Genomic DNA, 27134 nt, shown 5'->3' with positions numbered 1-27134 from the left:
GTAGTCTTAGCAAGCAAGAATTTACAGAAGCCAAAGAGCAGGGTTCAAATTTCAAACAGCAGTTTTTATATAAGATGGATGCTTCACCATGACTTTTTTTTTTCTTTTTTCTTTTTTAAAATATATTTTATTGATATTTTACAGAGAGGCGGAAGGGAGAGAGATAGAGAGCTAGAAACGTCGATGAGAGAGAAACATCGACCAGCTGCCTCTTGCACACTCCCTACTGGGGATGTGCCCGCAACCAATGTACATGCCCTTGACCGGAATCGAACCTGGGACCTTTCAGTCCGCAGACCAATGCTCTACCACTGAGCCAAACAGGTTTCGGCCGATGACACGTTTTGATATGGTTGCTGCACCTGAACCTGACCCTGACCCCTTATGGGAGTATTTTCAGGAATGCTGACCACTCTCCGGTCCCAGTGAAGGGAAAAATAAGACATTTGTGTGTGGGGGGGGGGGGGGGGGGGGCGCTAGCTATCTGAATCTGTGCCAGTAACCTGCATTCTGATGCACACTCTTGCTTGCTGATAAACTCCGTTCTTTAAAAAAAAAAAAAAAAAAAAAGATTATTTATATATATATATATATATATATATATATATATATACTTTTTTATTATTGATTTCAGAGAGGAAGGAAGGGAGAGGGAGAGTTAGAAACATCCATAAGAGAGAACCATGGATCAGTTGCCTCCTGCACTCCCCCTACTGGGGATTGAGCCTACAACCCAAGCATGTGCCCTGACCAGGAATCGAACCTGTGACTGCCTGGTTCATAGGTCGATGGTCAACCACTGAGCCATGTCGGCTGGGCAATAAACTCCATTCTTATCTGTCCTGCCTTGCAGAACCTGTTTCCCGGATAACTCCCATTTTACAGATGCCATAAGCCAGGAACCATATACAACCACCTAAGGGGGTTGGCGAGGGCTGGCACGAGACAGGCCTCTGAGTGTAATCTCACTTCCCCCATCCCAACTCACAGGGGGCTGCAAAGCCCAGAAAAGTCTGGAAGCCTGACTCATATTTGGGGGACAAAGGAGCTACGGGTATGAAGGGAAAGCTTCATCCATGTTCATCACTCAGGATTTGGAAACTGACTCCCGAGTCACGGTGTTACAGAAGACCAAAGAAAACCGAGCACATTTCCTAGAGAAAGTGTGCTTCTCCATAGACAGGCTATCTCCATGTTTTTTTTGTTTCTTTGTTTGTTTTTTTAATATATTTTATTGATTTTTTATAGAGAGGAAGAAAGAGGGGATAGTGAGTTAGAAGCATTGATGAGAGAGAATCATCGACCAGCTGCCTCTTGCACACCCCCTAATGGGGATGTGCCCGCAACCAAGGTACATGCCCTTGCCCGGAATCGAACCTGGGAATGAATGGGACCTTTCAGTCAGCAGGCCGACGCTCTATCCACTGAGCCAAACAGGTTTCGGCTCTCTCCATGTTTCTTCACTCTGATTTGGAAATTACATGCAGAGAGCCTGTCTATATATTTCCTGCTGGAGGGGTATTTGTCTTGCAGACATGCCCCCTGCCCCCTTCATGGCCCTGCAGGAAAGCCCCCAGGTGTCAGGCCACATCCGATGGCACCAGCATAACAACCCCACCCCCCACCCCACCCAGGGCAGTGCATTGTTCACAGTTCCATGGCCTCTGCATTTATTTTTTTTTAATATATTTTATTGATTTTTTACAGAGAGGAAGGGAGAGGGGTAGAGGGTTAGAAACATCGATGAGAGAGAAACATCCATCAGCTGCCTCCTGCACCCCCCACGGGTACATGCCCCTGACTGGAATCGAACCTGGGACCCTTGAGTCCACAGGCCAACGCTCTATCCGCTGAGCCAAACTGGCCCTGGTTCTACACTCCTTTTGACCCTGAAGCCCCAGAAAATCAAACTAAGGTCCATGTAGCCTTGTAGGTCAGGCTCAGCCCAATACAAGGAGAGAGCTACAGAAGCTCGAAGGATTTGCAGGGGGAAAAACGCAATCAAGCTGACAGAAATAGCAAGCAAGGTTTTCAGCATCCGAGACAGGGCACCTAAGGAGGAAGCTGAGGAGAGACTGAAAAAGAAAGCAACCTTGATGGCGGCTAGTAAGGAATCAAGCTCCCAGACAGATAAGAAAGGGAAACTACAAGGACGGAGACGTTACACCTCCCAGTCAAAGGACTCACCATTGGGGCCTGAATTAGAGGAAGAATTCCCTGCTCCGGACGGAAGGAAATCCCCCTGGCCCGGCCAATGACCAGGCCCCAGTACTCACTGACTTGAAGCCTGGGGCACAGCCTCTCAAAATCCACCAATATCTGATTCCAAGGGACACACGCTCTATCCACTGAGCCAAACCGGTTTCGGCAGTCACGACTTTTAAACGCTTATACCCTCTGGCTGAAAAACAGCCACACCGTGGAGGTGGCAGCCTCTGCATCCAGTGGTTAACAATGTCAGGGGTTCTTGGACACACCAGAGGAGGAAATCAAGAGAGTCCACCACTCATACACACAAAATATTGCCCTAAGTTAGTGGTCACAGTGTCAGCCTGAGGACCGAAGGGTCGACTGTTCGATTCCAGTCAAGGACACGTACCTCAGTTGCAGGCTCTATCTCCAACCAATCAATATGTCTCTCCACATCAATGTTTTTCTTTTTCTGTCTCTCCCTTTCCTTCCACTCTCAATGTTTTTCTCTCTCTGTCTCTCCCCTTTCCTTCCACTCTCTTTAAAAATCTGTGGGAGCCGAAACCGGTTTGGCTCAGTGGATAGATGTTACTCTCTCATCGATGTTTCTAGCTCTCTATCCCTCTCTCTTCCTCTCTGTAAAAAAATAAATACAATATATTTAAATAAATTTAAAAAAAAAAAAAACAACTCTGCCCAGCAGGTGTGGCTCAGTGGTTGAGAGTCCATCTATGAAACAGGAGGTCACAGTTCAATTCCCATTGTGCGGGTTGTGGGCTCAATCCCCAGTAGGAGGTGTGCAGGAGGCAGCCAATCAGTGAGTCTCTATCATCATTGTTTCTCTCTCTCTTCCTCTCTGAAATCAATAACAATTCTATTTTAAGAAAAGAAAAAAGAAGAAACTCAAGTTGGAAAAGAACATTAGATTCAACTCTAGAAACACGCTGTGGACCCTGAAAAAGAAAATACCTACTAAGAAGGGCTTCTGGTGGCTAACTGGGCTCAACTTTTAGAAACAGTGTCTTGCCAAAACCGGTTTGGCTCAGTGGATAGAGCGTCGACCTGTGGACTGAAAGGTCCCAGGTTTGATTCCGGTCAAGGGCAATGTACCTTGGTTGCAGGCACATCCCCAGTAGGGGGTGTGCAGGAGGCAGCTGATCGATGTTTTTAGCTCTCTATCCTTCTCCCTTTCTCTGTGTAAAATATCAATAAAATATATTTAAATAAAATAATAAAAATAAAAAGTGTCTAGCAGCCATTTCTACATAGTGGCCTCTCATGCAAACTGCCTTTCGGGAAGAAACCTGCACTGAACTACCTGCCTCTGAACCGAATGGCCTGCCTGTACTTCGTTTCTGCCATCTGAACCAGCCCTTATAAAGGAGTTCCTGGAACCCTGTTTCAACCAATAGCACTGAGGTTTTCCCCATCTAATCAGAGCTGCCCAGCTATATCCCCATCAGCTTCTTCACTGACCAATCAGAATGGCTCCATCTGACCAATCAGAACAGTGCCTTTTCGACCAATCAAACTTTGAGGATTTGGAGTATCATTTGCATGAAGATGGATCAATCAAGAGACCAGGGCAGGACTTCTATCTATATAAATTAGCTCCCCTCTAGTTCTGGGAGAAACGGATGTGAGAGAGACACATTGCATGAAGTGTCTTGTTGTTGCTGTTGTTTTAAATTTTATTTTATTGTTCACAGTATTACAAAAAGTAGTATGTCTCCCTTCTTCCCCATTGACCTTCCCCCGGCCTCGTCCTCCCCACCCCCACCCCCGTCCTCCCCAGGGAGAACACTTCCTTTTCCACTGGCCACTGCTGTTCCCTGGCTAGAGCTGAATAAGAGCAGAAACACTGAAGATGAAACATTGGGTCTGGAGCAGGCCTGGTCCCAGGGCCTCCAAGCAGCTGTGCTATTTTTACAACTGTGCTGTGTTACAGTTGAGCTGTTTGCACTGAACAGATTTCTTTTTTGAAACGCTTATGGGTGTAATTCAACATTGGCATTAATTCAAATGCCAATGACCTCCATACCTATAATTCCACACCCCTCCACAAATGCAAATGCTATTCCCCTCACATGTGGAGTGGTAGGATTAATCTGAGTTGAATAAAAAAGATTTCTTAAATCTGTAAGGAACTGATCAACAACCTAGTAGAAAAATGGATAGCACAGAAGCTCTCAGTGTGGCTGCCCCCATGTGGACACAATATTGCTGCACAAGATGGCCAGCAGGGGAGGGCGGTTGGGAGGGAGGCACAGGAAAGGGGGGTCCAGGGAGCGTGGAGTTTCCTGGAGAGGAGCTTGCCAGGCTTCCATTGTCCCCTAGTCATGTGTGAGACAACCAATCAGTGCCTCTCTCTCATCAATGTTTCTCTCTCTGTCTCTCCCCCTCCCTTCCACTCTCTATAAAAGTCAATGGAAAAATATTCTTGGGTGATGATTAACGACAACAAAAGAAAGCAAAACAAAAAACAGGCACACAGAGGGGAAGTAATTGCTCATGCAGCTAGCAAATGCCAGGACTGGGCTATAAATCCAGGCATCTGACCCCTTTGGCAACATGGTTTAAAAGCCTTTAAAATAGTCACCTTCTTTGACCTCTTTTCGGAATTTAAAGAAAGAGATGTCAGAAGTTTACATACAAACATGCTTGTGAGGTGCCTGGTGGTGTGGCTCAGTGGTTGAGCTTGGACCTGTGAACCAGGAGGTCATGGTTTGATTCCTGCTCAGGGCACATGCCCGGGTTGTGGGCTTGATCCCAGAGTTTCCTGGAGAGGAGCCACGTGGCAGCGTCTTCCCACGTCGCACACGCCGAGGCCTTGCAGCCAGAAGACCCAGGCCTCCGCCGGGCGAAGGGGAGCGGATGGACGGAGGGATTCCGCGATCCGGAGAAGGTGACCGTAAGCGGCGGGCCGGGCAGGGGACACCGAGCCGGAGGGAAGGCGGGCAGGGCCTTAGCGCCTGGGCAGCTAGGTGAGCGTTAGCTCCGAGGACGCTGAGGCCGCCGCGCCGCCACCTGCCGGGCGCGCACGAAAGCAGCTCCATGCACCGGAGCAATCCCCGCCCCCACCGCACCGGGCGGGGCGGAGAATGACAGGTGTGCAAGGGCTGTGCTGGACCGAGGGTGAGGCCGGGACCTCTGGGCGACGGCTGGACCGATGGGTGAAGGCCAGACCCGTGGACGAGGGCTGGGCGGATGGTGAAGGCTGGGCCGATGGGCGAGGCCCGAACCTATTGGCAAGTGCTGGACCGATGGACAGGGGTGACTAGTGGTGTGGGAGAGACCGACGTGCGAGGGCTGGACCTCTGAGCGGGGCTGGACCTCCTAGCGGGGCTGGACCAGCGGGCGAGGGACCTCTGAGCGGGGCTGGACCAGGGGGCGAGGGAGGGACCGATCCCGAGGATGCTGCGGTGCAGGATGCTTCGCTGAGCGGAGCCGGCGGCTTCGAGGAGCGGAAGGGGAGAGGCCGGAGTGACGAGGCTGTAAGTCGGAGCTCCCGCCACCTCCGCAGGGACCGGGGTCACACGCTGCGGGAGGCCGGGGGTCTCGGATCAACACGCCCGCTCGCCAGGGGCTGTGAGTGACAGGCCGCCGCGGCCCCGCCCCGCGCGCCGATTGGCCAGGTGGCGCGGCTCGGCGTCGCCCGGAGAAAACCCGGGAAAGCGGAGTTTGCCCAGGAATGGGGCCCCGAGCGCGACTGCGCATGCTCCTGCCGTGACCCCAGCCTGAGGTGACGGCCGCCGCCGGCGGGGGCGCCGGGCGCAGGAGCGGAGGGGCCCGCGGCGGCTCAGTCCCGGGGCGGAGGGTCCCGCTGCGCACGCACCCCGGCCGGTGCCTGGTAAGGACGGGCCTCAGCGGGCCGGGGAGGGTCCCGGGTCCCAGGGCGTGGATGCTCCTCTCTCCCTCCCATCCCCATCGCGGGGGTCTTTCCGAGTTCCTCAGGACTGCTGATCTTGGGGTTCCCCCTGGCTCTGCATCCCCACGCTCAGGCCACCTCCGTGTCCTTCATCAGCGATTCACCTCCTTTTTCCTCACTCCTTCACCCCATCCCCACCGACCCCGAGACTGAGCCCAGACAGACTCCCTAAATCTGGGAGCCCCACAGTAGCCTGCTTCCCCGTGACCCCACCCAGCGCTGCTTCCCTCCCCGTACCCATCCCCATCCCCGTCCCACCCGCAGGGATGGCCGAGTCCGAAGCAGGAGGTCCTGGGACGGGGAGACGCTCAGGGGCTCGGGCTGGGAGCGATGGACACGACTGGAGAAGAGAGGAGCAGGGGCCACTGGGGCGCAGCATCCATAGGGCTGATGTCAAACTACAACGGGGAAGGAGGAATAAAAGTAACTAATGCTCCGAGCCGTGGTGATTAGGGGAAAGGAAGTGCTATGACATGAAATTATTAAATAACTTTGTTAATTAAATAACTTTGGGGAAGCTCTTCCCTGCAAACTATAGGGTAGCAGTTCTTGGACCATTTGGGGTCATTGCTGCTTTGAAAACCTCCCTGTAAGGCTATGCACCGGCACAGTCATCCCACCAGTGATCCAGTCACCACCCTCCATGAAGCACACAGGACAGGGATTGTGGGAGGTGGGGCAGCTGTCAGTTTCCCTGGGAACTTTCTAAAAAACAACCACTTCACCCTTCCCCTATCTGTATGTGTATATATATATATATTGATTTCAGAGAGGAAGGAAGAGGGAGAGAGAGATAGAAACATCAATGATGAGAGAGAATCATTGACTGGCTGCCTCCTGCACGCCCCCTACTGTTGTGGACCTCTAAGCGGGCTGGACCAGCGGGCGAGGGAGGGATCGAGCCCGCAACGCAGGCATGTGCCCTTGGCCAGAATGGAATCTGGGACCCTTCAGTCCGCAGGCCTACGCTCTATCCGCTGGGCCAAACTGGCTAGGGGTGCGCACCCCCTATCTATTTTTAAGAAGCCCTGCTAAATTCACCACTATCCCCATTACACAGGTGTGACCAGCCCAGAGAGGTGTCGGTGGGCGTTGCTGGTATTTCTCTTTCACATACATGAAGGTCATTCAGCTGCTCCATCATCAGCCGCCAGGGCGGGCTCCCAGCTTTCAGAATCTCACCCACAAGGGACTGGACCTCCCTTTAGTTTCCTATTGCTTCAGCCACAAATTAGCACAGATTTAGTGGCTAAAAACAGCATATTTGTAACAGTCTTACAGTTCTGGGGTTTGGAAGTCTGATACAGGCCTCAGTGGTTTCAAATCAAGGCGTATGCACAGAGCTGTATTCCAAGGAATGCTGGAGGCCTCTAGAAACTGGAAAAGGCGTGTGCACAGAATACAGCTCTGTGCACACGCCTTTTCCAGTTTCTAGAGGCCTCCAGCATTCCTTGGCTCATGGCCCCCTCCCTCCATCTTTACAGCCAGCAAGGTGGAATTTCCCTGACCCTGTTTCCATCAGCACATCTTTCCCTGACTCTCTTCAGCTTTCCTCTTCGGCTTTTTGGGATCCTTGCGATTGCCCCCTCCTGGATAATCCAAGCTAATCTACTTAATTCCATCTGAAAACTTGGTTCTTCTTTGCCACGTAAGGTAACACATTCACAGGTTCCCGGGGTTGGGAGCTGGACATTTTGTCGGGGGCCATTATACTGCCTCCCAAAGACCTGATGATAGCTCAGAGGCTCCTGCCAGTTCCTAACGCTGTGTGAGCTGGGCCTTGCACGGGTCATCCTGACCCTGCTGGGGTTCCATTGTGCAGACCAATCTCATGACAGCTGGTTGGGGTAAGTGGGTGTCTGGAGGCCACAGCAATCTAAAACCACCACTTTACACAATTAGGGGAAAGGTGTAAACTGAGCCAAGTAAAGCTTCTTGATCTTTTTCATTCTTTTCTATTTCACTTTCTAAAATTATGTTTATTTATTGAACTTTTACTGAGTAAAAATTTAATTTTCAGAACATACACATTTGGCTTAAAGTAGCTAGCTGCCTCTCAACACTTCCCTTTACACCTAGTAGGTAAATTTCTAGAAGGGTGGGGATGAATCCGGCTGATGTGCATCCTAGTGGTGGTAAGTAGTATCTCATTGTGGCTTGTTCTGCATTTCCCTTATGACTAATGATGTGGGACATTTCCTGTGCTTACTAGCCATCTGTATATCTTCTTTGCAGAAAGGTCAATTCAGAGCCTTTGCCCAATATTAAATTGGGTTGCCTTTTTATTTCAGAGTTAGAGTTCTATATAAATTTCTGATACAAGACCCTTATCAAATATGTAATTTGCAAATTTTTCTCTCATTCTATGGGTTATCTTTTAACTTTCTTTTTAAAAAAAAAAAAATAATTTGATTTCCACCCCACGCATCCCCCACTGGTGTTGATCAGTGGTTAGAAGGTTGACCTGCAGACCAAGGGGTCATGGGTTCAATTCCGGTCAAGGGCGTATAACTGGGTTGCAGATTTGATCCATCCCCAGCCCTGGTTGGGGGGCATGTGGGAGGCAACCACTTAATGTGTCTCTTTCACATTGCTCGCTCTCTCTCTGTCTCTCTCTCTCTCTCTTCCTCCCTCCTCTATCCCTCCTCCTTCACCCCTTTCCATTCTCTAAAAATCAATGGAAAAAATATCCTCAGGTGAGGATTAACAAAAAAAAATTTTTTAATAAAAATAAAATCATTTATTGACTTTTAGAGAGAAAGGAAGGGAGAGGGAGAGAGAGAGAAACACTGATGTGAGAGCACAACATTGATCGCCTGCTTCCTGCACAACCCCTGAAACGGCGGCATGTGCCCTTGACTGGGAATCTCCTGTGCACCAAGCAACTGAACTGCACTTGCCAGGGCTCTTTTATCTTCCTTTATTTATTTTTTTATTTTTTATTTTTAAAGGTATTTCTCTCTTTTTTTTTTTAATATATTTTATTGATTTTTTACAGAGAGGAAGAGAGAGAGAGAGAGACAGAGAGCAAGAAACGTCGATGAGAGGGAAACCGACCAGCAGCCTCCTGCACACCCCCTACCGGGGATGTGCCCGCCACCAACGTACATGCCTTTGATTGGAATCGAACCCGGGATCTTTCAGTCCGCAGACCGACGCTCTACCATTGAGCCAAACTGGTTTTGGCTTTTTTTTTTTTTTTTTTTTTTTTTTTTTTTAATAAAATCTCTGTGGGGTCTTTTTTTTTTTTTTTAATATATTTTATTAATTTTTTACAGAGAGGAAGTGAGAGAGGTAGAGAGCTAGAAACGTCGGTGAGAGAGAAACATTGACCAGCTGCCTCTTGCACACCCCCTACCGGGGATGTGCCCGCAACTAACGTACATGCCCCTGACCGAAATCGAACCTGGGACCCTTCAGTCCGCAGACCGTCGCTCTACCACTGAGCCAAACCGGTTACAGCTCTGTGGGGTCTTTTTTAAAAAATATACATATTTCATTGATTGTTTTACAGAGAGGAAGGGAGAAAAATAGAGTTAGAAACATTGATGAGAGAGAAACATCAATCAGTTTCCTCCTGCACACTTCCTACTGGGGATGTGCCTGCAACCAAGGTACATGCCTTTGACCATAATCGAATCCAGGACCCTTCAGTTTGCAGGTCAAAGCTCTATCCACTGAGCCAAATCAGTCAGGGCTCTTTTAACTTTCTTGACAGTATCCTTTGACTCACAAAAGTTTCAAATCTTCTTCAATTTATCTGATTCCTATTTGTTTACCTGTACTTTTAGGTGTCATATTGAAAAAAAAATTGCCAATCCAAGTGCATGAAGACTTAACTGCTATCTTTTTTTAAAAGTTTTATAACTAGCTTTTATGATCTATTTAGAGTTAATTTTTGTATATGCTGCGAGGAGGGGTCCATCTTCATTCCTTTGTATTGGATATCCAATTGTCCCAACATTCAACATCTGTGAAAAGAATATCCTTTCCCCCAGATTTAACCTTCACCTCCTAAAGGGGGAAGTGTTTTTGAAATTCTTCATAAGGATTTGTCCTTCCTCCCTCACTTATATCAGTGTGGGCTTATGGGTATGCATTTTATTCTTTGGGTTATATCCTGAGGACTTACTCTGAAGTCCCAGATGCAGTTTCCTCTGTAAATGGCGTTTAGGAGTGCTGGAGGGGCAGGATGTGTATTCTCTTCCTCTCTCTCTCTCTAGTTTAATTGTATTCATTTTACATTCTAGTTGTTTGTATTAATCCTCGTTTTCTTTTATGACATTATGCTGCATAGGAATGGAGACCTTTTTTTTTTCCTAAGTAGTTGACTAAAAGGAAAATTACCAGCTCAGTAAGTGTATCTTATTTTTTAAATGTTAAATATTCTCCCATTGTAAAATTAGTTCATGCACATTACAATTTGGGGAAAATTATTTTAAAAAAATAGAAAATGAGCAAAAATGAAATCCCTCATTCTCACCACTGCTAACAGTTTGATGAATACTTCTTAGTTAGCTTTAATGCATCCTATCTAATAAAAGCCTAATATGCTAAGTGTCTGGTTGTCTGGTGACCAGTCCACTGTTCAACCAATCGAAGCGTAATATGCTAATGATATGCTAAGGCCGCTCAACAACTATGACATGCACTGACCATCAGGGGGCAGACAGTTGACTGGTCAACCAGTCACAATAATGTGCACTGACCACCAGGGGGCAGATGCTCTAATAGGTTAGCTTGCTGCTGAGGTCCAGTGAATTGGGACTCAGCAAGATGGGCCGGACCTGTCCTGAAGCCCTCCCATGGTCCCTCTCTGGCTGGCCAGGCCCAATTGGGAGTGGGCTAGAGGGGGCCAGACATGCCCTGGAGCCCTCCTCAGTCCCTCCCCAGCCTAATCGTGCACTGCTGGGTCCCTTGACCTGGCCTGTGCCCTCTCACAATCCGGGACCCCCTCAGGGGAGGTCGGAGAGCTGGTTTCAGCTGATCCTGCAGGCCATTCTCCTCGGGAGAGCACCAGTCGCAGTGCTCACGACTGGCCAGCCCTGCTGCAGCAGGGCGAGTCTCTCCGGGATCCGGACTGATTTGGCGTGAGCCGGCAGCAGGCAGAGTGGGGCCGGGAGCGGAGTGGCAGGTAGGAGCTGCAGGCAGCATTGGACTGCGGGTTTTGGCCTGATCCCCTCAGGCCACACAGAGGGGCCTCCACCCATCCATAAATTTGTGCACTGGGCCTCTAGTTTTAATATAATTCTTTGAAAACAGACTAAAAAGCACCTGCTTTCTAAGTTAAGAATGGGTCAAATAAAATTAGTAAGTGCATGATAAATATGACTGGGATGGAGAATAAATAAATGGAGAGACAAGTGGATTGAGAGAGAAAGACACAAGACAGGGATCAAAGTTCTTGGTCTTTTTTTTTTTTTAATGCACAGTTGTTTAGCCGAGAAAAGATCATCTTTGCTAAATGTGTTCACTGGACTTTCTAACAATGCTTTTTTTGTAAACCAAATATAAACACTTCAAAACCTTCTATCCTTTTTAAACCTTGTGTCCTTTTTTTTCATCTAGGAAAAATGGTTCATTTTAAGGAGCAACATCGCTATCTTGTGGCCTTCTAGAATATTGTTGCTTAAACTTTAAATTGAATTTTCTACAATTACAGGGTAAATTAAATTTTTTTTAAATATATTTTATTGATATTTTACAGAGAGGAAGAGAGAGGGATAGAGAGCTAGAAACATCGATGAGAGAGCATCATCGATCAGCTGCCACCTGCACACCCCCCACCGGGGATGTGCCCGCAACCAAGGCACGTGCCCCCGACCGGAATCGAACCCGGGACCTCCCAGTCTGCAGGCCGACGCTCTATCCACTGAGCCAAACCGGTTTCGGCCTAAATTAAATTTTGTTCTGGCACTTCCTAGGGGTCTTTCCATCTGGCCTCTAGGCTGGTGGTTTCTACCCTAATAAATGGAAAGAAAACAGAAATATGATTATTTGAAGGCTCTGCTTATAGCTGTGAAAAAAAGTATGTAGAAAACAGTGCAGAAATAAAAGCAGTTTGTGATAAGAAGTGCGATTATACAGATTTACTATTATTGTTTAATCAATTCAATATTACTTTTTCAATTAAATGCTTCAAAATTTAAAAACAGCCCTAACCGTTTTTGGCTCAGTGGATAGAGCGTCGGCCTGCAGACTCAAGGGTCCTCGGTTCGATTCCGGTCAAGGGCATGTATCTTGGTTGCAGGCACATCCCCGGTAGGGGGTGTGCAGGAGGCAGCTGATCAATGTTTCTCTCTCATCGATGTTTCTAACTCTCTCCCTCTCCCTTCCTCTCTGTAAAAAAAATGATAAAATACATTTAAAATTTTTTTTAAATAACCTCAATATAATCTATCTCTTTGCTTTCCTTTGGTGAGAAAACTAAATCCGGGTAAATTAAGAGTGCTGCCAGCCACGTAGAAGAGCTGTTTATTGTGCAGGAACATGTTTTCAAATGGAAAAATCTTGATGAAGGTGGTTTTCACAAGCATTTTTCTTTTCTTTTTTTAAATATATTTTATTGATTTTTCACAGAGAGGTAGAGAGAGGGGGGGAGAGTTAGAAACATCAATGAGAGAGAAACATTGATCAGCTGCCTCTTGCACACCCCCCACTGGGGATGTGCCCACAACCAAAGTACATGCCCTTGACCGGAATCTGACCTGGGACCTTCCAGTCTGCAGGCTGACGCTCTATCCACTGAGCCAAACTGGTTTCAGCACAAGCATTTTTCATATTTTTAAAATTTGGATGGTGACCTACAGGGGGGAAAAATCCATATAAGCCTATGTGGCTCCCTGGATGACAGGCAGCGCTTTTGGAACTGTGGTGGCATTTGTGCGAAGATCCAGCTGGCGGGAGGGCTCCTTACTGAGAAAATCGCCCCTAGTGTCTGGGATCAGGGTACAGAGCTACCACATGCTGTGTCTATCAGGCACTCACCATGCTCGGTGCTGCTGTGGGCTGAACTGTGCCTGCCCCCAAACCCATGTGTTGAAGTTCTAGCCCTCAGGACCAGAATGTGACTGTGTTAGAGATAGGGCCTTTCAAGAGGTGATTAAGGTTAAATTGTGTCACATTGGTTTGGTTTGATCCAATCTGGGCAGAGTCTGTAAGAACATATTAGGCCGAAACCGGTTTGGCTCAGTGGATAGAGCATCGGTCTGCGGATTGAAAGGTCCCAGGTTCGATTCTGGTCAAGGGCATGTACCTTGGTTGCGGGCACATCCCCAGTAGTGGGTGTGCAAGAGGCAGCTGATCGATGATTCTCTCTCATCGATGTTCCTAACTCTCTATCCCTCTCTCTTCCTCCCTGTAAGAAAAAAAAAAATCAATAAAATATATTAAAAAAAAAAAAAAGAACATATTGGATGTGCACACACACAGGGATGACCATGTGAGGACACAGGAGAAAGGAGACGGTGAGAACCGAGGGTGCCAGGAGGCATGTGTGGGCCTTGCCGCAGCCTGGGCCTGGGCAGGGCGGGCAAGATGTCTCCCCGGGCTGTGGCATTATTTCGGGCTAGCACGGTAACCTGGGAAGACCTGCCATCCGCTCACCACCTACTTGCCCCCAAAACAAAAAAAGGCCACCCATGCTTATGCCCCAGGGCCATGGTCTTTCCCTGTAATCTGTCCTTTCTGCTTCTCCAGGCCGGCAGCCAGGGAGCCCTCAGTGACCACGGACCCTCCGGACAGCCGCACAGCCGTCCCCACCCCGCTGCGGCTGCGACAGCGCCAGCACAAGGTCGCTGCCTTCAGGGGGCCCTGGCACCTCCTGAGCGCTGGGGGCCCGCCTCCCGCCGGGGTGGGCACGGATCCAGCTGTGAGTCCAGAGTCCCGCCTCTCAGGGCCAGGAGCGCTGTGGTCTGCAGAGCGTCAGGGCGAAGGGGCGCTGGGAACTCCGGGAAGGCCGGTGACCTGAGCTCATGTCCCCAGTGCTTGTCGCTGGTGCTGGGTGCTCAGGAACGCCAGTGGCTGTCATCCTGGACACGGTGTGCCGGGCGCCGTGGGGGTGGCTCCAGCTCCTCCCCAGCCGGCCTCCCAGCTCTGCCGCTCCCTGGCTGTGCTGGCCGCCCTGGCAGCTCTGTGTCCTCACCTATAACCTGGGTCGGTGAGAATGGCGGACTTTCATAACATGGAGCTGGGAGGTTAAATGGAAAAAACACGAAACACGTCACTTCATGCTCAGCACCCATGCACCTGGGTTTGCAGTAACAGTTATCAGTATCTATCTATCTATATATATATATATATATATATATATATATATATATATATATAATTGATTTTTTCAGAGAGGAAGAGAGAGGGATAGAGAGTTAGAAACATCGATGAGAGAGAATCATCGATCAGCTGCCTCTTGCATACCCCCTACTGGGGATGTGCCCACAACCAAGGTACATGCCCTTGATCGGAATCAAACCTGGGACCCTTGAGTCCACAGGCCGACACTCTATCCTCTGAGCCAAACCGGTTTCGGCCGTTATCAGTATCTTAATCCCCAACAGCCCTCCCCCCCCCCCCCCGCCCCCAACGACGGGACTTAACCGTAAAAGCACACTTGCACGTGGGGAGGGAGGTTTGGATGGAGGAGGTGACGTCTGGGAAGAGAGGAGCTGGCCCCGGCTTCTCCAGCCCCATTTGGGTCCTTGCCCGTCGTGGTGCCCCATCTGCCCAAACTGCGCCCCAGACCCATTCTCCTCGAGCCCCAGCTTCACTGATGGGGGTTTGCTTTCTCCTTTATTTATTTTATTTTATTTATTTATTTTATTTTTTTATTTAATTTTATTTTATTGATTTTGTACAGAGAGGAAGGGAGAGAGATAGAGAGTTAGAAACATCAATGAGAGAGAGTCATCGATCAGCTGCCTCTTGCACACCCCCTACTGGGGATGTGCCCGCAACCAAGGTACATGCCCTTGACCGGAATCGAACCCGGGACCCTTCAGTCCCCAAGCCGACGCTCTATCCATTGAGCCACACCGATCCCGGCTGCTTTCTCCTTTAGGACAGAGCCCCAGGACTGCCAGGAAGGAGGAGGAGAAATCCGTTTCCTGGAGCCTGAGTGTGGCCTGGGGGACCGGCCGTGGGTCCCAAAATGCCCCTGCCTGAGCCCAGCGAGCAGGAGGGCGAGAGCGTGAAGGCCGGCCAGGAGCCGCGCCCACAGTGCCCCGAGCCGGGCACAGATGTCGTCCCCACGGCTGCTCCCAAGAAGCCCAGGAAGTTCTCCAAGCTGGTCCTGCTGACAGCGTCCAAGGACAGCGACAAAGTGGCCGCGGCCAAGCGCAGAGGGGTGCACTGCATCATGTCTCTGGGGGTGCCCGGCCCCACCACCCTGGCCAAGGCCCTGCTCACGATCCACCCCGAGCCCCAGCGCGCCATCGAAGCAGCCCCCCAGGAGCCCGAGCAGAAACGCAGGAAGCTGGACGCAGGTGAGGCCCTCGGCCCAGCGAGCAAACCGAGCGAGACCTCCCTGGGCTGGGGTCCCTGACGCTGCACCTCCGAGGGGACAGGCAGGCTGGGCTGCCTGTGCTGTGAGCGTGTCTGCACGTCTGCGTGTCTGTAGCCTCCATGCATGTGTGTCTAGGGTTCTGTGTCTACGTATGTATTTGCCTGGGAAGGTATGTCTCTGTGTGTGTGTCTTTGTGTGTCTATGTCCTGGGCCTATTTTCTGTCTGCTCTTTTTTTTTTTTTTTTTTTTTTTTAATCCTCACCTTTTCCACCGATTCTTATTTTTATTATATTTTTTAAACATTTTATTGATTTTTTACAGAGAGGAAGGGAGAGGGATAGAGAGTTAGAAACATCGATGAGAGAGAAACATCGACAAGCTGCCTCCTGCATACCCCCCACTGGGGCTGTGCCTGCAACCAAGGTACATGCCCTTGACCAGAATCGAACCTGGGACTTTTCAGTCCACAGGTCAACGCTCTATCCACTGAGCCAAACTGGTTAAGGCTCCACTGATTTTTAGAGAATTGAAGGGAGGGAGGAGGGGGAGAGAGAGGAAAAAAAAATTGATGTAAGAGAGACACATGATTGATTGCCTCCTGCACACACCCTGATCCAGACCAGGGATCGAGCCTGCAACCGAGGTATTGTGCACTTGACAGGGAATCAAACCCACTGCCCATTGTCTGCTCTTGTGTATTTGTGTGTTTATGGGGGTCTGTGTGTGCATATTTTTGTGCCAAAGTCTATTTGAAGCCCCAGGCTTGTTGCCAGTGACTGGAACATGGGAACCTGAGGGATGCCTGGGGGAGGGGATGCCTAGTAGCTGGGAAGGAGATGCGCTGAGGTTTCTTCCCAACCAGAAATAGGGTCTGCTGTGCCCTAAGAAGATAGAGAAAAACCCACAGCAGCTGGCCCTATTTGCTGCCTATGCACGGGCGGCCTCCTTGGAGTCAGGGCAGTGGGCTTGGTAGCCAGTCCCGGGAAAGGGGAACCAAGGCTTCCTGGTTTCCATCAGGTGGCTGGGCAGTACAGGGACCTCTCCTCGTTGATGGAAATAGTGGTGAGTGCTCTGAAGCCAGGGGAGGGGGCCCTGCTACTTCCCCAAGGTTGAGACATTAAGGCTCCTGAGATGGGACACCCCAGCTACAGGCCTGAGGACCCCCTGTTGGATAGGAGTTGTAATCAGGGAATTGGGGACCCTATCTCCCCAGAACCTGGAGGCCCCTCTGCAGTGCGCCCACTGCACCCTGTGAGCACCTGTACCAGCCGGTTCTGGTTCGGGGCCTCCGTGTGCGTACCTGCTTCCTCCTGCCGGCCCCAGGGGGAGGAGGGTGCTGTCCCGTGGCCTGTTGGGAAGCAGGATTCAGAGGCCAAGTTTCTACCTGAGGCCACAGCGGATCCCTGCAGAGGGTGAGGGGGGGACATCGGGCTCAGAGTCTGTCTTCCCACTCAACTCAGTGGGCTGGGCCAGCTCAGGGTCTTGCCTCCCTCCCTGCGACCTCAGCTCAGGCATCTGCCAGGTTCTGCGGCCAGATAAGCTCTACCCCATACACGCTATTGTGAGAATTCGAACCAAAGCCACCTTCCTCAGATGGAGAGATGGAGTGCAGGTACTCCTGACCCCTCCCTAGCGCCCGGTACTGCCCCTGCAGGAGGAGGAAGGGGCGGAACCCCAGTTCTCCTCCCACCGGAAGTCAGGGTCCCCTGGAGGCCCCCAGCCTCGGTTGCTTCACCACAAGTGGCCCTCGGGGCTGTCTCTCTGCCCCACAGGCTCCCTTCAGGTACTGCAGCAGGTCAATAACCCCCTCAGCTGCCACCCCACCTTCCCCCACTCTGGCTCCATCCCTGGCCAGGCCCTGGCGTAGCAGCAGCTTCCTGCTCCTCAGCCCAGATTTGGCCCCGAGTTTCCTGGAAGTGACTTTAGCAGCCTCTGTGGCCTTTGGGAGCCTGTGTCTGCAGTTGGCAATGTTCTAAGTCGGTAGGTGGTGCCCAGATCATCGCCTGGTGGGCTGAGAGCTCAGGGAATCCGGTCTGTGCCACACCCTCACCCCTTCTTTCCCCCTGAACCCTCCTGACCCTCCCCATTCTCTTCCAGAAGGAAAAGAAGACGGAAGGTTGGCAGGGGGGCCCGCTCCCAGCCCCACAGTGGGCGGGGAGGAGTCCTCCGTGGGGCCCAGCGAGGCTCCGTAACCCTGGCAACGGCCGCAGGCGTCCTTGACGGCTCAGTGAACTTGGCTGTGACTTCTCCTGCCTGGGGCCCAGCCCCAGCTGATTTTCACTGACAACATTGTGTAATGTTTTTCAGCTCAAGCTCAAGTTACTTTTGTAAGCAGAACGAAAGATTAAAATAAATAAAATAAAATAAAATATATGCTAGATCCTATCATGAACAGGTTGTAAAAATTCCAGGATTTTGGGTCCTTTGAGGCCCAACTCCAACCCCAGCAGCCCTCACATGGTCCTTCCCCAGGGCTTCCCGGATTGGGCTATCTTTCAGACTCAGGGGAGCTCTCGAGGGCCTCCGTCCCCCAGACCCTCACACCCCAGGGCTCCTTCGATCTGGAAACCCAGCCCCTGGCCAAGAGACCACGTGGGTCTCTGAGGTCCCCTTCCTTCTGCCTTGGTCTGAAAGGGGCAGTGGGACCTCCAGCCCTGAGCCCCTAGGAAGCTGACCCAGCCACCGCCCTGACTCCCTCCAGGCCTGTCCCCTCGCTGGAGCCTCAGGAGGCCCACCTCCTCCAGGCAGCCGCCCTGGACTGATAGCCCCTCACACAGGGGCTCTGCCATCACCGCAGCCCCGGGTTCTGCTGAGCGGGGCCTGCAGCCTGGGGTGGGGTCCCTGATAAGGGTGTGGTGCTCCCATCATGTTCCTTCTACGTGGGTTGGGGGCTGAGAGATGACCAGGAGCCTGAACCCCTCCCTAGCCCCTGGTGCTGCCTCTGCGGGAGGAGGACTCCGCAGTTCTCCTCCCACCGGAAGTCAGGGTCCCCGAGAGGCCCCCAGCCGCGGTTGCTTCACCACAAGTGGCCCTCATTATTTGCAAACTGCCACTGGGCACAAGAAATGGCTTGTTTTTTAGAAAAATATATGTTTATTGATTTCAGAGAGGAAGGGAGAGGGAGATAGGAACATCAATGATGAGAGAATCATTGATTAGCTGCCTTCTGCACACCCCACACTGGAGTTTGAGCCCACAATCCAGGCATGTGCCCTGACTGGGACAACCGTGACCTCCTGGTTCATAGGTCGACGCTCAATCACTGAGCTACGCCGGCTGGGCTTACTAGTATTTGTAAAATAGGGTTTAGAGACCTTATGTTTTAAAACACCACTTTCTAAATGTAATCAATAGCTATTGACACGATCTTAGGAGAGCTAGTTGCTCAGCACGTTTTCCTTGCCAGCTCTCCACTTCGCTGTTTTATTTTAGAGCATGTTTGTCTGTAACATTTATATTCTGCAACCATAATTTGAGATGTCCTTTTGTCTTACTGCTAGATTTAGGTAGATTCCTACCCACCGGTTCCTCCTTTCCTCCGTTCTGAGTCATCCTCTGGGGGGCAGGTTCTGTCTGATGGTAAGAACGTAGGAGGAGTAGCTCAGGACCGAACGTGTGATGGTGGAGTCCACCGGGGAAGCAGGAGTGAAGGAGAGGAGGAGAGGAGAGGGGCAGGCAGGGCGTGGCTTCATCCCACTCAGCCTGGTGTCCGGCAGGCCCAGCCTGGGCGGGGAGAGAGGAATGGCCCGGCCTGCCCACTCCCTTCAGTGTGGCAACATGGACCCCTCCGGCTGCTGCCAGGGAGCTGCAGGCTGAGTGGGCACTCATGTCCCCAGTGAGGGGCCTGGCTGACTTGGGGGCCCCGGGCGGCTGTTTGAGGGCCCAGCGAAGGCCCATCTCCCTCCGAGTGGCCGTCATCTGCCTGGAAGATGTTCAGTGCCATGGGCTGAGCCACGCCGGGAACGCACAGTCGGGCCAGCAGTGTCAAGATTTTCTTTGGTTTGAAACATTTCAAGTTCCTATGCAAGTGTCAACGCCAAAGGAGCAGTGCAGGGGACGTGGTCTGACTCACCCAGGCTCAGCCTCATTGCTCCCCCCTTTCCTCTCCCTCCTGCCACTTTCCGGCCCTTCCGCTTCCTTAAAGTCTGTCCAGGACAGCGTGTCTGGGATCTAGTGATAAACAAGTCACAGCGCTGGCCTCCCAGGGCCAGACAGGAAACACAGAACTTCCTGACCGGTAAGTCCATGAAAGCTGGGGCAAAGGGCCGCCCACGGTGTCTGGCAGGGGCCTGGCTCCATGGGCTCCCGGAGGGCAGCCTGAGAAAGCCCCGAGAGGGAGTTGAAGGGTGAAGTAGTGGGGAGGGGGGTTGAGCCCAGGGCCCGGATGGAGCCGGGCAGGAAGACCAATAGGCAGGAATGGTGAGCAGAGGTGGGTGGCTCAGGGCCTGGAGGCCACAGTGGGGTTTCAAATTCATCACAGGTGGGAGGTCGGGACGGATTCATGAAGAGAAGGGACATGGTCAGCATCATTACACAAAACTCCCCCGGGGCTTGAGGATGGACTGGTAGGGTCCAAAGTGGGGCTGGAAAACCACTGAGGAGGACAGGGCATGGGGGGAGAGTACCAGCCTTCCCAGCTGAGAGGACAGTGCCACGTACCAGGAGGGCAATTAACCCAAGGAGAAGGGTCAGGGGAAAGTGACCCATTCTGGTCCTATGGGAGGCAACCGATGGGTGTTTCTTACAGGGGTATTTCTCCCTTCGTCTATGTCTGTCTGTCTGTCTATCTGTCTATCTATCTATCTATATTTTAAATCCTCACCCAAGGATATTTTTCCATTGACTTTTAGAGAGAGAGAAAGGAGAGGGAAAGACAGAAACATACCCATGGGTTGCCTCCTGCACGGGTCCCAAAGGGCCTTTGACCATGTTAACGTAAAAACCATTCAACCCTGTGAAGAATGTTGTGAGTTTATTTGAGCCAATCTGTCGACAATTGCCAGGAAGAATCTCAACAGATTGGGATATGCTCCGGAGAATGGGGAGTTCATACTTTGTTTTTTTTTGTGTGTTTTTAAAATATATATTTTTATTCATTTTAGAGAGGGAGAGAGAAACATCATTGATGAGAATCATTGATTAGCTGCCTCCTGCATGCCCCCTTCTGGGGATGGAGCCCTCAACCCAGACATGTGCCCTTGGCCAGAACTGAACCTGGGACCCTTCAGTCTGCAGGCCAACACTCTATCCACTGAGCCAAAAAACGACTAGGGCCGTACTACGTTTTTATAAATTACCATCAAAGGGAATATTACATGAATTCATTGGTGATAGATTAGGGAGGTGGGAGAAAGCAAAGCGGGAAACCTCTGGGATAGGATAAAAAGTGAAATGATGGACTAGCTTCTTTTATGTAGATGGATACAGGATGGTTAACACAGTTACCAGTTGACAAGTAACATGACAATAACAATGAGTGAGTGCCATTTGTTGTGCCCTGGGGGGTCCGGAAAAAGGGAAGTTACAAGTTACCCAGACATTTCACAGGTACCTTATTTTATTTTATTTTTTTAAAATATATTTTATTTATTTATTTAAATATATTTTTTACAGAGAGGAACGTAGAGGGATAGAGAGCTAGAAACATTGATGAGAGAGAGAGACATCAATCAGCTGCCTCCTGCACACCCCCCACTGGGGATGTGTTCGCAACCAAGGTACATGCCCTTGACTGGAATCGAACCTGGGACCTTTCAGTCCGCAGACCAACGCTCTATCCACTGAGCCAAACCGGTTTCGGCACAGGTACATTATTTTAGATGCAAAAAGACAAAAGGCTCAGCAAAGGGTCTTTGTCAGGGAAAATACTGGCCCAGGACGAGACTACCCACCACAACCTGCTTGTAGTTAAAGATTTAATTTTCAGACCATCCTTTGTGGTTGTTTTAGGCCTTGAGTTTACACAACCGCCTCGCAGGCCTTCCCTGAGCTAGTCAGGTGAGCACATGGCCCCTTTCGTGCGCAACCAGAACCGAACCCGGGATCCTTTGATTTGGTCCGCAGGCCCAAGCTCTGCTCATTGAGTAAACCCGGCTAGGGCTAAATTTTAGACATATATGTACCCATTTTTTTTTTCCTCGGGTGAGGATTAGAAAAACGGAAATACTAGCACCCTCCACTTGTGTGCACAGCTTATGCGTGTTTTCTCCTTGGGGTTGTATTTCCCCTGGTTGCTTTTCAGAGCTGTCCTGGAACCCCAAGTTCCCCATCCGCAGCGACTTCGCAGGGCAGCCCGCGGGGGGGGGGGGGGGGGACGGGGGGGGGCGGGGGGGGGGAGCAGGAGGGGGCGGGAAGGGGGCGCTGACCCAGCGGAGACCCAGGCGCCTCCCAGTACCCGGGCCGGGAGGACCGCTGTCCTGCAGTCCCTCCTGAGGACCCGGGACGCCCAGGACGCACACCCGCACCCTGAGGACCGGGCAGCGGCTCTGAGGGGCCTTCCGCAGGCGGAGGGGATGGGCGATGGCCCGGCAGGTGGCCCAATCCCAGGAGAACGCAAGCGACATCCTAGCTTCTTGTCATCTTACGACCCAAAGTCTAGCACCCATTGCAGCCACCCCTCCTCCCCGTTTTATTCCCCCCATAGCAATTTAAAAAAATTTTTTAATTTAAAATGTATCTTTCATTTACAGTTTACATTCAATAAGCATGTACTACTAAGACCATTAACCCAGAGTTTGTGTCCACTGCGTCCTGCCCCGCCCCCATAACAGCTCAATGAACACCTCCGAGGCTGGGGCTTTGTGGGCGGTGGTCTCCGAGGTGCCGGGTGAGAACAGAGAGGGCGGGCAGCGAGGGACGTGGTGTGGGGGGCACGGGGCGCCAAGGGCAGGCAGAGATCGGAGCTGGACGGAAGACCTGGAGGTGCGGGCGGAAGGCGGAGGCCTGAAAACGTCAGGGTTGGAAAGGATGCGGGGGAGAAAGAGACGCCATGGAGCGCGCGGAGGGAGCGGAGAACATGGAAACCGGGAGCGCGCAGGAGACCTAGGGCTGGAGGGCGCCGTGGGTCCTGCACCTCCACCTGCCGGCGCCAGGGGGCGCTCCCAGCAGCCGCTTCCGAGCGACCGGAGCGAGGCGGAGGGAGAGGGTGTCTGAAGAGCGTGGAATTTCTTAGAAGCAGCGTTTTCAGTCTGCAGACCTCGAGGCCGAGGCCTCGCCGCAGGAAGACTGGGGGAGGGGAGCAGAGAGAGGGAGGGGATCCAGGGAGGAGGCTGGGGAGGGTTGCGGTGAACGAGGGTCCGGGACACCGAGCAGAGGAGAGGGGAGGCGCGTGGGGACGACGTGCAGGAGCTTCGAGTCTGGGGCCGCTCTTGCTGCCACTCGCCAGGTGCCCACGCAGCTCCCCACGCCGGCCCAGTCCCGGTCCCCACGCACAGGGGGGTCGGAGAATGACAAGTGTCCGGTGGCTGTGCGAAGGGAGGCCACTGGACGGATGGACAAGGTCAGGACCAAAGGGCCAAGGTTGGACCAACGGGCGAGAGAGGGTCCGATCAATGCGGAATAGGTGTTTTCCTCTCCGGCATGTCGAAGGGGTGGTTATTTTTGTTTGTCTGACGTTTTATTTTGACATAATCCCACACCCAGAGAAACATTTCAAGCAGTGTACAAAGGATTCCCATGTATTCTTCACCAGATTCCCCAAATGTTAGGAATGATGCCAGCCACAGCAGCAATATATTTATATAGATTTAGAAACAAGATGTCCGCCGAAACCGGTTTTGCTCAGTGGATACAGCGTCGGCCTGCGGACTGAAAGGTCCCAGGTTCGATTCCGGTCAAGGGCATGTACCTTGGTTGCGGGCACAACCCCAGTAGGGAGTGTGTAGGAGGCAGCTGATCAATGATTCTCTCTCATCGATGTTTCTCTCTATCCCTCGTCCTCTCTGTAAAAAATCAATAAAATATGTTTAAAAAAAAGAAAGAAAGAAAAAGAAACGAGATGCCCAATAGGAAAATAAATTAAGGAAGCAATCACATGTAAAATAAACTATATATATATATATTTGGCTGCCTACTACAAGCAAGAGCTTTTCTCCTCCCCATTTACTTATTTACATCGGTATTGACTCATAGATTCTTACTCTATTCAAGATTATAATCCATTATTCCTATTCATTTTGAATCTCAAATTGGCCCAGCTTGGGGAGGAGCATAAGCACCTTCCTTCTGCTCCCCCTTTGTAAGCGCGAGGTCAAGTCCCTGGGAGGGGGGGTCCGGGGTTCCCAATTAACCCCCCCGCCCCCCTCCCGCACCCACTAGTCCGAGACCCGCGAGCTTCGGACCCCGGTCTGAGCCACAAGTCCCGCTGAGGCTCCGCCCAGACGCCGCCACCCAATCCCGGGCTTTCCCCGCCCCTTTCGCGAGCCCTGGCCCCGCCCCCCTCGCCGATTGGCTGGGCGGCCCGCTCCGCGCAGCGCACGGAAGACCCGGAGCAGCGGATTCGGCCCCGATGGGCGCTGCCGCGCGGGCTCCCTGGGAGCTCGCCTAGGCGTCCTCCGCGGCCGGGCCCCCCACCGCCGCCCCCGGCGGCTGACGCGCTCCCCGCCACCCCTGGGCCGGCGCGCGGGCGCGGGGCTCGCCCCCGGAGAAGGCAGGTGGGGGCGGGGATCCGGAGCTCGTGCGGCGCCGGCCTGAGGGGCCTGGGCCGCAAGGTGGACGCCGCCGCGACTGCAGCGGCCGAGGCCCAAGGACCCGCCGCGGCGCGGCCCCGGAGAAAGAGGGCCCCGCCGCCTCGCCACCGGCCGGTGTCCGGTGAGGACGGGTACCAGCGGGTCGGGGAGGGTCCCCGGTGCCATGGCGCGGACGCCCCTGTCCCCGCGGCCCCAAGGGCTGCTGCTGCTGGGGGTGGGTGGGGGTCCCCCAGGCTTTGGGTACCGGCGCTTAGGCCGCCTCCTTGTCCTTCGCCCGGGATTCGCCTCTTTACCTCTCGCCCTTCCTTCCCCAACACTCCCCACCCTGGGGCTGAGCCCTGACACCCCAGATCTGGGAGCCCCACATTTGCCCGTCTCCCCCGGCGGTGTCCACCCCACCGCACCCTGCCTCCCTCCTGGCACCCATCTTTGCGGCTCTGGCGGTACCAGTGAGTGAGTGACCTTGCACTTTTGCTGTGGCTGCATCCCTCCTTCCCACTGTTGGTTGTTTATGTAGATTGTCCACTGTGGCTTTCAACCTGTATTCAACTTACACTGAGAAATATGTTTTACACGCAGACCCTGTGCCTGTAGATGTAGACTAAGGAAAGATTCCTTTTAAAGGGAGGTACTTCACATTCCATTCCGTTCTATTCTATTCTGTTCTATTCTTTCCATTCCAGAAAACCATCGCTAACCCATGAAATCGATTCCAGGGCCTAATCTGTGTGACCGTGGTTCAAAATGCTTGTCTTAACCATCCGTCTTTCACTTCCGTTAGCTGCTTTGGCCTTTGGAGAATGCTGAGCTCCAATAATTAGAGAATCACGTGTAACCGTATTATTTTGACATTTCTGGTTCTCAAGGCCAAAAGCATTTCCAGGATTTGGTTTGGATTTTCTGGCTTGATTCAGTCAGGTTTCTCTTGTTCCTCTTCCAAAAGCCCTTAGTCAGACGGGGGGTGGGGAAGGGGGGAGAGTGAGGTGGAGAGAAATAGTGTGTGAGGTTGGTGCTAGATTGTGGAGCTTTTATAACAGAGACAGATGACTTTTATTGGAGAGAGGAATGATTAAAGTTGAACTTTAGGAAGATTAACCAGCAGGCACTGCATTGCGTAGGGAGAATTGGAAGGACCTGGAGCCAGAGGGAAGGCCATTGGGGCAGGGGCGGGGATTGAAGTCCTCAGAAGACATGGAAGGTGGCAGGCAGGCCCCGGGGTGGAGAGAATGAGATGTGAGGACTCGGTAGGCCTGGTGAGAGAGGGCTAAAACTAGCTAAGGTTCTGACGGGGGTTGGGGGTGGGAGCACGTTGGCTGCAATCTCTCTTCCTATAGGGCGTCTCTAGTTGTTTTGGAGCAGTGTTTCCCAGGGGACATTTACAGTGCTGGTTGTCGGGATTGGGAGGTGCTCCTGGCATCCAGCAGGCAGAGGCCTGGGTCCCGTTAAATATCCTTCGTTGCCCAGGACAGCTCCCTCAACAAAGAATGATCTGGTGCAGGGAGATAAGAGATCAACCGAAGACTTGTATGCATGCATATAAGCATAACCAATGGACGCAAATTCTGGGGAGGGAGGGCATGTATGGGGGGGGGGGCAATGGTAAGATATGTACATATATAATACCTTAATTAAAAAAAAAAAAGAATTATCTGGTGCAAATACCACTGGTGCTGAGCTTGAGAAGCATTGCCTTAGAATAGCAGTTCTTACTCTTGATCACTGCCACCTGCAAGCTCTCCCGAGAATAATGTCTATATACACCGAGAGTGGTGCCTATAGTCATAGGAGGGTTCTGGGGCCAGCCAGTGTGCACTGTAACCTGCATAGCTCATCAGTAGGGGAAGGTGGGAGGACAGCAATTAGAATCATCCAACTGATTTTAGAGAGAGGAAAGGAAAGAGAGAAGCATCGATTTGTTGTCCCACTTATGTGCCCTGACCTGGGATCGAACCCAAAACCTTGGCTTATCAGGATGATGCTCTTTCCCCAAAAATAAGACTGTCTTATATTAATTTTTTCTCCCAAAGTTGCGCTAGGTCTTATTTTCAGGGGATGTCTTATCCTTCCATGCGCTAGGTCTTATTTTCGGAGGATGTCTTATTTTCGGGGAAACACGGCACCTTGCCAGGGCTCATCCAGGAGCTTTTTCAAACATCATTCTCTCTTCCCTTCCTACTCTTCAGGACCCCTGTTGGGGCCTGTACAGAGAATTCCTTGTTCTTGTGCAGTGGTTTACAGTTTATAGGAGAATTTGACATACACCGTCTCATCTGCCACTTTTGCTGTTTCACAGGAGAAACCAGCTCAGAGGATTGGCGGGATTTGCCCAGGTCTCCCACCCAGCAAGCCAGCGCCAAGGACCTGGGTGTTGGCACCCGAGGAGGTAGTTGTCGCCCTCTTGTATGAAGGTAATTCTGTTGATCCACCATCAATTGCTGAGCCAGGCTCTGCCTTTCAAGATCTTACTGATTAGGGCTTGGACGCAGGGATGTCTCCTAGGTGTTAGTTTTAAACAGGCCTTTGTAACCACCAGCAGGACAGCATTTTCAAAGCAGGCAGTCTGAATACTGCCCTCAAATTGCTCTGTACCTCGGTTTTGGGGGAAGGGGAGAAAGGATAAGAGAGTGATCAACCATAAATTATGAAGCTCTTGAACTTTCCATTTACATCTGTCTGACTTAAAAACATTCCAGACACTCAAGAAATCCCTAGAGTGAAAACTAAATACTGCAAAAGAAACATTAGGGCCCAAGTATTTACCTCAACACCATGACCATCCACAGTAAAACAAAAAAAAGTGAGTCCACTAGGATAGATATACATATGTCTA

General features: G+C 51.6%; 1 protein-coding gene across 9 annotated transcripts; it reads left to right on the top strand.

The window, feature by feature from the left end:
• The first annotated feature begins 5290 nt into the window (after positions 1-5290).
• On the top strand, positions 5291-17988 carry FLYWCH2 (FLYWCH family member 2). Of its 9 annotated transcripts, none has more exons than XM_084882542.1 (5): positions 5883-6040; positions 7603-7771; positions 13817-13910; positions 15174-15597; positions 17718-17988. In XM_084882542.1, the coding sequence occupies exons 4-5, from the start codon at positions 15264-15266 to the stop codon at positions 17807-17809; spliced, it is 426 nt and encodes a 141-aa protein (XP_084738668.1). In that variant the 5' UTR covers positions 5883-6040; positions 7603-7771; positions 13817-13910; positions 15174-15263; the 3' UTR covers positions 17810-17988. The 9 variants fall into 9 exon arrangements, with proteins under 9 accessions (XP_084738667.1, XP_084738665.1, XP_084738668.1 ...); XM_084882535.1 differs by having other exon boundaries at positions 5894-6040; positions 7603-7766; positions 17715-17988; XM_084882534.1 differs by having other exon boundaries at positions 5894-6040; positions 17715-17988.
• The last annotated feature ends 9146 nt before the right edge of the window (positions 17989-27134 follow it).

This window comes from Pipistrellus hanaki (genome assembly GCF_964339955.1).
Source record: "Pipistrellus hanaki genome assembly, chromosome: 4".
In the NCBI taxonomy this organism is placed as follows: Eukaryota; Metazoa; Chordata; class Mammalia; order Chiroptera; family Vespertilionidae; genus Pipistrellus; species Pipistrellus hanaki.
This window is presented reverse-complemented; position numbering and strand designations above follow the sequence as displayed.